The following is a 9,555-nucleotide window of genomic DNA, read 5'->3' as shown; positions in this document are numbered from 1 at the left end:
TATGAACAATCTAATAAAGTCTCATAGAATCAGACATCAGTCACAGCAGGAGACATTTTACTGCACAACATGTACTTTTACCCACACTTTAGGTATCGGTCCTATACCCTGTTCTGAGCTATTTTAATTACATCTCCAAGCAGCAGGACCCTCTTGTTTTTGGCAGCATTTCAATATTTTTAGCTTATACTTTATTAACTAAGTATGTTTTATTACACCTCAGACAAAAACTATAAATATGTTCTTTATTAGACACTTTATTAAAGTTTACAGTATTATTTTGCCTTTTATTAGACTGTCATCTATCTATCTGAATAGGGAAACACTGCAAAAAGGATGGAATAATACTTTTTCATGTACAGTCCCTCTAACTACTTGATGTCATGTCAAACATGCCAGTGAAGACAAATCTCAGTGTACAGAATAATATTGATTTTATTAATAAATAGTTCAGTTACAGCTCAGTCTGGGTCTTTTCTCTGCTGGTGTTATTCTGCCCTCTGGTGGCAGCAGTCAGCTGCTGCAGGGAGGCAGTTCGAGTGTGATCTTCCTTTGGTTTGTTGGCAGAAACATGGCCCTAGTTCTTCATGGTCCTGGGGGCAGACGTCACATCGTGGACCAGTCCATACATGTTTGCATCCTGCCTCTCCTCCGTCTCCTCCGTCTCCTCTGTCTCCTCCGTCTCCTCCCTCTTATCACTGCTCTCCTTCTCCACCTCCTTTGTAATGGCATCTGGTAAGGAGAGGAGAGGGGGAGAGTTTACAGTTAAAGGGAATCCACAAATCAATTACTTTTTCTTCATTTTCTGAATTGGTTGGTTTTCAGGTGATGGAAAGTTGAGGGACAGCCACAAAAAACGGTGGGGCTTCGTTTGTTCAGGGCCATGGCACGGGGCGAGGAAGTGGTGAGGCTGCGTGGTGTGTTAATGTGGGATGGTGCACTGCACAAAGAGGAGCGAGCTGCAAAAACCCGGCAATACAGTTGGAGTCTAGTGCCCCCCAGTATATGCCCTGGTTAAATTGCTGCAGGCGACTGGCAGCTTGGGTAGCAAAAAGAGAGTGATATGTAAAACTACTGCCCCCAAACTGCAAGGTCAGGGTCCGCTTGGATGTGCCGGAGGTAATGCAGCGACTAGAGTGAAGCTTTTAGGGGAGGGAGAAGGGAGGCAAAGAAAAGAGATAGTGGGAAGTTGAAGGTTTTGTGGATTGCTGTAGACTGTGGGGTTGCTCGGGTTGCTAGAGGAGGCTGAGGAGAAAAAGGAGGGGTGAGATTGCTCTGAGACGGCCTGACCCTGTGAGAAGGTTGATGTGGAATGAGGAAATAGAGTCATAAGGTAAGGAAACGGCTGAGGTGTGTTTCAGCACTCGCTGTGCAGAAATGAATCCGTCTGAGGCGTGGTCTTTGTTCCTGAATCTTGTTATAAAACTTAATTTCTTGGATCACTACTTTTTATGTTCCTTCTCAGTGAGGTCATCCAACAGTGACCAAAGGACAGTAAAAATACAGCAGTACATACCACAGCTGTAGAGAATGCGAACTCTCTCAATGTCCGTCTGCGTCATTTTGACTCTCTGTCCCATCTCCTTCACATCATCGTTGGCTACAATAGTGGGCAGACCATTTACAGAAAAAACCCCACTGAAACAGGAATAAAAACAGTCACGAAGTAACATTTACAGAAGGCAGGAAAAACGTTTGGACACTTCCTTACCTTCCATAGTGCATGATAGACGTGATGTCATAATGAAGACCAAAGGTTTTACCTTGATGCTTTTGGAAGTTTTTCTCCATCCCTGAAACACATTTTCATTATTTTTTGCTTAGAGGACGAACACATCCTCATCATTACTAAACCAGTACACCATTGAAGTCCACCTCCACTAAAAATAAACCAAAAAAACAGGCTCATTACTTTAGTTTTAATGAATTATCTGTACTTACTTGTGTAAAGAATAGGTGGACCATCTCTGCATATCAGATAATAGTCTAAGCAGAGTGTTTGTGTACATTTAAAACGTGTGCATGAGCACACAAACATTACCTTTCATGATATTACTGGGAAGAACGGTGATGTACTGTTCGCGGTCTGTCCTCGTGTGTTCGTGGTGGAAACCCAGAGCGTGAAGAATCTCATGGATGATGTTTCCCATCTTGCATCGGGGCCCGACAAACACTGGCTGCTCACCGCCGATGAAGCCCACGTATGAAGCACATCTGGAACATGACAGTTGATGCATGATCAGACGACAAAATGCTTTTATATCACATCAATAATCAGAACACTATTGTAAACATATTTGTCATTGATCATGTGGTTCTTACTTGTGAATGACATTTTAGAGAAAAAGTGTTTATCAGTGGCAGTCCTACATTTTTGATGAAATAGTAAACTGTTTTCATACCCTTTGCTGCTTTTGAAGAGCAGGTAGTTTGTCTCAGAGGTTCTCTTGTGGAACGACACACAGGTGTGTTCAGACACCATCGCCACCGCAGACACGATTTCGTCTGTCCGGCTCTCTGGGAAACACACAGGAACAGTAAACTACAGATTATTCCTCGTGAGTGCAGGGACCTGGAGCGCAACCCAATGTCAGACTGCTCACCTAACTCTGGACTGATGGCGTACGGGATCTCCAGCGTCGGCCACGTGCTCTCCACCGCATTCCTGTCAGACTGGAGGGTCAAACAGTCAAGTTAGTTTTACTTTGTCAAAGGCATTCAGCCTCTGTGTGGGTTTATGAGTATCCTTTCTAAATGAGATGGATGCACAGTGAAATGTTAAGAAATAGAAATGCACCAAAACAGCATGCAAACTAAATAAATAGGTTAAAGCTGAAATGATAAGAAGAAAATTACCATTCAAAGTCCCAACTTTGTGCAATTATACATTTAACTTTGCAATTATAGTTGAATTTAATTATGCATTTAACTTTCCGAAGAAACTGTTGGTGTGAATCCTGGCTGTTGAAAAGTTGATGCTAAACTGAACTGCTGTCGTGAAAAGTCTCGCAAATAACCAAGACCCTTTGAAAGATGTGGAATATTTTAATGTTTATTGAAAAGGTGACATTAAACTGTAGAGTCTGAAGATGAATGGGTTTGAAGGGTTTTGTGACTGACTTCCATTTTAAATAAACTTTAAAGAAAGTTGAATGTTTTGAAAAGTTTTAGTGGGATTTGAAAGTCAAATAAAAGGCAAAAAGATGTGGAACATTTTGGTGTTTTGATGGAGTTTCTAGCTTGAAAGTATGAATGAGTGGTTAAAGAGTTTGGAAAGTGAAACTGTTTTCATTTTGAACATTCTGTCATTTACTTTGAATGAAAGAAAATGCTGAATATTATCAAAGTATGAAAAATATCAAAAACCTGAATTATAGCGACCACGTCCTAGCTGACTATTTTGATGTTTGCAGGGAATTTCAACATTGGAACATGTCCAAAAAAAACTTGTAGAGGAACATCTGGTTGTGACCACTGAGCGTTCACACTCAATTAGAAATAAACTGAATGAAAAATGAGGTAGATTCACTCACTGACAGCACAATGTCTCCTTCTGACACCGCGTGGTCCTGGACCATCAGCTCTGTCACAAAGAGGAAAAGAAAAAACACATCAATACTGATTTTTCTTCTGTTTTCAACATGTTTCTCCTCCAGTTTCACTTTTATTTGTCTCCTTCTGACACTGCGTGGTCCTGGACCATCAGCTCTGTCACAAAGAGGAAAAGAAAAAACACATCAATACTGATTTTTCTTCTGTTTTCAACATGTTTCTCCTCATCTGCAAATAGTGACAGTTCACCTTCCAAAGTCTCTGGGTTAGAGTCCATATAGTTCAACACCCTGGTGATCCAGTCCTCTGGACGAGCTGCAAAAACACACATCAGTTCATTAAAGAAACACACAAATCTCATGAACCTTAACATGTTGATGGGTTCAGACGTAAATCAGACCAGTTTTACCTTTTCTCTCTCCCTGTATGGGACTGGAGTCGACTGAAACACATCAGAACAGAGAACAGTCACGTGTTTATTCCTGCAGAGTGAAATCAAACAGTGTCACATGTCGATTTCTTACCATGTTGAGACGATAAAACAAACAGCAGTGCAGTGAGGAGCAGATGCAGCATGGTGACACAGGTCAGGACAGACAGACAGAGACAGACAGAGACAGACTGACTGATGCTTCAGCTGCTCGTTAGTCGTGTTAAGTCAAATCACCTGCTGCCTCATTTATTCCTGTGAAGTTCAGAGGAGACACTTTTACTGCACTTCAGAGAGAAATACCCTACTTCTTACTGTATTTTACTATCATATATATATATATATATATATTTCATAGCTGTACACCGTAGAAAAAGTAGTGGAGATGAATTAAAATTTCAATGCAATGTACTGCAATAGATTTTTGAGTTTTGAGGCCAAGTCAAACTCTTGAGTTTTGAAATAAACCTGAAAAAGTTTTTTTCTGACCTATAATCTTTGGGTGAGATCATTTACTTTCATTAAATTAATCTTTGAATTTTAGAAACAAAGTGAAAAAAAAAATTGTCACAGTGAGCTGCAAAACTTTTTTTAGTGCCTGAGAAATAATTTTAACTGGAAATAGTAGAATTTTAACACTGACTTGCACTTCAATGAATATATCATTCAAATACAATGTTTTGAATTTCTAAAATTCAAAGCTTAATTTTATCTAAAGAAGAAAAGTAAATTATCTCAACAAAAGATCAAAACTTAACTCAAAAATGAATTGCAGTCCGTTACTTTGACATTTTGAGTTTCATCAACTTGTTTGTTTTTACAGTGTAGCCACTTATAATAGTTATATTTTTTAATATATAAGAAACGCATTATTGTTCTAATTTTTAAAATAGTGTATTATTATAGATTAAAATATCCAACTGTACATAAAATAGATCAACCAGCTACATCATTAACAACACCTTAAAAATTAACATAAATTAAACTGTAAACCTGAAACATTAACCTGCTTTTCTTGAGTAAACAGTCAAATAGTTGCTGCACAAACACTTTTAGCAAAGAAGAAGAAGAAGAAGAAGAAGAAGAAGAAGAAGAAGCAGGACAAAAACAATAGACTGAAGTGCTGCATACACCATGATCCAGCAGGTGACGCTATGCATCTTTTCCGATGGTTTGTGAACCGTCGATATACACGAAGAAGAAAAGGAAACAAGACTAGGCACCTCTGCCGTAGAAGAAGAATGACCACTTCCGGCAAAAATACAAACACATGGGTGAAGATCTCTCGGGGTAATGATGATGAGAATTTGAGCTTACAGTGATATTTTATGTTCTTTAGGAAAAGATTATCTTTAATTTCCATTTATCCAGTTTTATTCGATTCTGTTACGAGTCGCTAAAATGTTTGTTATCATTAAAAACTGAAGTAACGCTCTGTTTGTTAGCTAGCCGCTAACTGACATGCTAACAGGAGTTTCATTGGAATCAACGTCAACAAAATATTTTCTTGTTGTTATTTCGTGCAGTAATTTATCCTAACGATGTTTAAATGACAGCTGGATTCAACAACAGCAGTTATTCTTAGTAAAGTTACACATCTTTATCGTTAACGGTCTTTTTCTGGTTCAAACTGCTGTTTAAGAAACTTAACATCTGCATGACTCAGCTGTGAAAAAAACAGCTGCTGGAGGATGACACAGTTATATAACAGTAATAATAATATTAACGATATATTTCTAAGCTAGTCAAGTTAGTTTGGTTTTACAGTGGACAAACATCATTTTGTCAGACTGTTTGGAGTCAGTAGCGTCACATTAGCATTAAAAATATTTTTACTGTAAGCTTTTCAAAAAGCAGGAGTTAAATAATGGACTGATTACTCGATTATTCCCTACCTAAACTTTCAAACACACTTTGACAACAGTTGCCGTCAACTGTAACTGTTCCACCTTAAATACACTTTGTCTTTCTTTAGTTTCAGTCAGAAGTTTCAGTCATGACGAGGTGGGCGAGAGCAAATAACATCCATAAAAACAAGCCAGCAGAGGCCACTCCATGGAGTCAGCTGAGAGGAGGAGGAGGAAGAGGAAGAGGAAGAGGAGGCGGTCCTAAAGGAGGACCTCAGAGGGACCATCTGAGGGGGACTCAGCCTGGTGGATCAGGCGTGAAAAAACCCAACCGTAAAAAGAAGGAGTACGTGGACGAGGACGTGAACGGCTTCCTGGAGTATCTGCAGCAGAGCGGGCAGCCGCTGCCGAAAGCAGACAGAGGAGGGAGGGAGGAGGAGCGGGAGATCAGGGAGGAGGTGGAGACTGCCCTGAAAAAAGACAGAAGAAGAGAAGATAGAAGGATAAAGAGACAGAAGAACAAGCAGAACAACATGGTGAGTGAATATATAGTCAGTCCTGACTGATTGGGGTCTCGTTTATAACCATCACATGAACACACAATGAGACCTGAAAGAGGCGTATATCAGAGGCTGGACTGCATTTTCTTGCTTTCCATCATTTTGATGGACAAGGCTGCAAAATTCTGTCAAAACCTATTTTTACTCATTATTTTCATTTCATCTTTTAATGATAATGAGACAGCATATTTAATAGCATTCGATTTTCAAAACAGTTGGATCACAATAACATTTGATAAACAGAACAAACTTACAGATGATGCATTTATAAGGGACTTGCAGAGAAAAGATGAACATGCATAACTTTTCACGTTAGCAGTGGATGTCAGTGGACAACACAGTGTGCTGCTGCTGGCCGATAAATGTAGATTTAGTGACTTGTTGTCTTTCATCCTCCACTGTATCAATCCCTCTTTTTTCTCCTCATTTATCAACCACATCATAATTATTGGGCTCAATGTTGCCAACTTGACAGCTCTCTCTAGATTTAACAGCTTTTCAGACTATCTTAGCATTTCTGAAAAATGACTAGAGGCCAATTTTTAGCAACTTATTCTGACCATCAGGGGAAAAAATAAGAAATATATTCAATATCTTATTCAATTCAGTGCACAGCTCTTCTGCCAACAGCGCCAGAGTCTCTCCCTCTCCTCTTGCATCGTGCCCGGGTCTTTATTTGTCTGGCATGTGTGAAGAAGGCAGGTTTTATCTCCTCTCCCACTCTTTTCCTCCAGACCTCTGGATATATAAAGAGCTTATTGGACTCTCTCTCCCTCTCTTAATGGATTTTTAAATATTTTTTTACTTACAATATATGATTCCCTGCAATAAGTTTGTGATTATTTGGCTTCTCTATCTTTTATTCAGCTTAAGGTGATCTTTCCCTCACTAATGCAACATCTGGCAGACTCCACTTTCCACACCAGATCTATAAAAACAAACTTTACCAGAGAATGTTACTTACAGATCCACTTTCAAACCAGCAGTGTCGCACTTGCAGTGAGCCACAACTGTTCCATGAGCTTTCAGTTGTAAAAGATCTAAACTAACAGGTAGTGCAGGAAACTGTACTGACAGTCAGCAGCATCAATAACTAATTCTACTCTGATGAAGGACTGAGTTTAGTCCTGGTTTAACTTCCAGAGAGACTCCTCAGAGTAACTCTGTGTAAATACAGGCCCTGTTATTGTCTCTGATGCTCCTGTCTCTCCTCTTATCCTAAATCTTGTTTCCTTCATCTCCTTGTTTCTTTTGTTTCATGTCTCTCCTTGTCTCCTTCTCTCTTCCGTCCCATCGTTTCCTTCCCCGTGTCCTTCTCTCCTCCAGCTGTGTTTTAACTGTAGGAAGCCCGGTCACGGTCTGGCCGACTGTCCGGAGGCCGACAGAGACGAGGAGATGGGTCGAGGCATCTGTTACCGCTGCGGCTCCACCGAACATGAAATCCAGAAGTGCAGAGCTAAAGTGGATCCTGCTCTGGGTGAGGACATCATGGAGACTCACAGCTGGAACAGATGAATATTTAACACTGTTTCATTAATGCTGACATGTTGTTTGTTGTTGTCAGGTGATTATCCGTATGCAAAGTGCTTCATCTGTGGTCAGACTGGACACCTGTCTCGCTCCTGTCCAGATAATCCTAAAGGACTTTATGCACAAGGTACAAACACACACATCCACTGCACTGTAAAGTCATTAATGTTACACTTGTTTAACTGATGGTTCGTGTGTGTGTGTGTGCGCGTGTGTGTGTGTGTGTGTGCAGGAGGCTGCTGTCGTGTCTGTGGTTCAGTGGAACATTTTCAGAAGGATTGTCCAGAACACCAGGCTGCAAGTGAGTCTCCTTTGTGTCCATCTTCAAACTCATCCTGCAGGGTTTTATAGAGGAGGAGGAAATTATCACGTTTTTATTAAACACACTGTCAGGTTCATTAACAGTGCTGCACAGGTCTTTTCATACAGATACACAATTTATACCAACTTTTGCACAAACAGTGATTTGTGGGAATCTAATTTTGACAACCTCAGAGCAGACAAAGACCTGAGGACCCTGTGAGATTTTTACAGTGCCTCTCAGGGGTTCACGTACCTCAGGTTGGGAACCAATGTCTGATTAATTCTCCCCCCTCCATGTGTCTCACCTTTGATTCCTCTCCCTTCAGCGAACTCGGTGACGGTTGCCTGGTTGTCCAACAACATGAGTGCGGACTACGAGGACGTCCACGTTCCAGTGAAGAAAGTCAAACCCAAACAGACTAAAGTGGTGACGTTCTGATCGTCTACAGCTGATCCGTCGATCAGTCCGACTCTGTTCACGATGTTCATCCATCTGTGAGCAGCTTCACCCTCTGGACTCTGACAAACAGACTGATAATTCACACACAGTGAGGTGGTCCTTCAGACACTTTCTGCTTCTCTTTGTGAATATTTGATAAAGATCCTTTTAATAAAACATTGCTTCTGTATATTTACAGTCTGATTTTATTCTGCTCTTGGAACAAAACTGCGATCAAAAATGCTTGATCGTTTTCTGTGAGAGGGAAAATGAACTGAGAGAAATACGATGGAGATTCATATTTAGGGTTCACTGAGAAGCTGTGGTCAATTAAAAACTAAAAATGAAAAACAAACACTGCTGTTTTCATGAATAACGGATCACATTTGTACTGAGGCCTAGAAGACGAGGCGTCTTCTCATGGACGAATCAGAATTAATAGCAGCTGCAGAAACCACAAGAGACAGAAAATACATGATGATAAACGTCCAAACACTCTGTTAGTAGTTATTCTATGTTTGTGTATGTTAGTGTGTGTTGTACGAGTGTTTGTGTTGGAGGACAGTGATGGTTTAAATTATATTTTCTTTTCACATAGTAGATGTGGTAACTGTCCTACATTGTAATGAAACATGACGTGACTTCTTTGAATTTATTCTTTTTCTTCAACAAAGATGTTTTGTTCTGCGACCGCCGAGTTAATCTGCATGTCTGAAAAACTATGTTTGGACTATTGGATATTAAAAACAGCTCAAGACTTCACTCTTTAGAAGACTTTACTCCTTTCAGACTGGTTTGAATCCTATTTATTCATTTACTTTATGTATGATGTGCTGTTCAAAGAGTTAAGAAAGTTCTGTGCGTGCATGAAACAGTGCAAAGTAACGCAAAATG

General features: G+C 40.1%; 2 protein-coding genes across 2 annotated transcripts; one reads left to right on the top strand and one right to left on the bottom strand.

The window, feature by feature from the left end:
* Positions 1-307: 307 nt before the first annotated feature.
* Positions 308-4,210, bottom strand: LOC146308801 (low choriolytic enzyme). Its single transcript, XM_084746161.1, is given in 10 exon segments — positions 308-732; positions 1,517-1,638; positions 1,712-1,793; positions 2,042-2,214; positions 2,403-2,517; positions 2,604-2,673; positions 3,534-3,583; positions 3,802-3,867; positions 3,962-3,994; positions 4,077-4,210. Coding segments are annotated over 10 exon segments (1,041 nt in total). The 5' UTR covers positions 4,129-4,210; the 3' UTR covers positions 308-454.
* Positions 4,211-5,183: 973 nt separating this feature from the next.
* Positions 5,184-8,851, top strand: zcchc9 (zinc finger, CCHC domain containing 9). The gene is made up of 6 exons (XM_084746545.1): positions 5,184-5,272; positions 5,958-6,365; positions 7,716-7,866; positions 7,954-8,046; positions 8,152-8,220; positions 8,549-8,851. The coding sequence occupies exons 2-6, from the start codon at positions 5,979-5,981 to the stop codon at positions 8,659-8,661; spliced, it is 813 nt and encodes a 270-aa protein (XP_084602671.1). The 5' UTR covers positions 5,184-5,272; positions 5,958-5,978; the 3' UTR covers positions 8,662-8,851.
* Positions 8,852-9,555: the final 704 nt, after the last annotated feature.

This window comes from Lutjanus erythropterus, chromosome 20 (assembly GCF_056507025.1).
Source record: "Lutjanus erythropterus isolate fLutEry1 chromosome 20, fLutEry1.hap2, whole genome shotgun sequence".
NCBI classification, from domain to species: Eukaryota; Metazoa; Chordata; class Actinopteri; order Lutjaniformes; family Lutjanidae; genus Lutjanus; species Lutjanus erythropterus.
The sequence above is the reverse complement of the archived record's forward strand: the minus strand, read 5'-3'. Positions and strand labels throughout refer to the sequence as shown.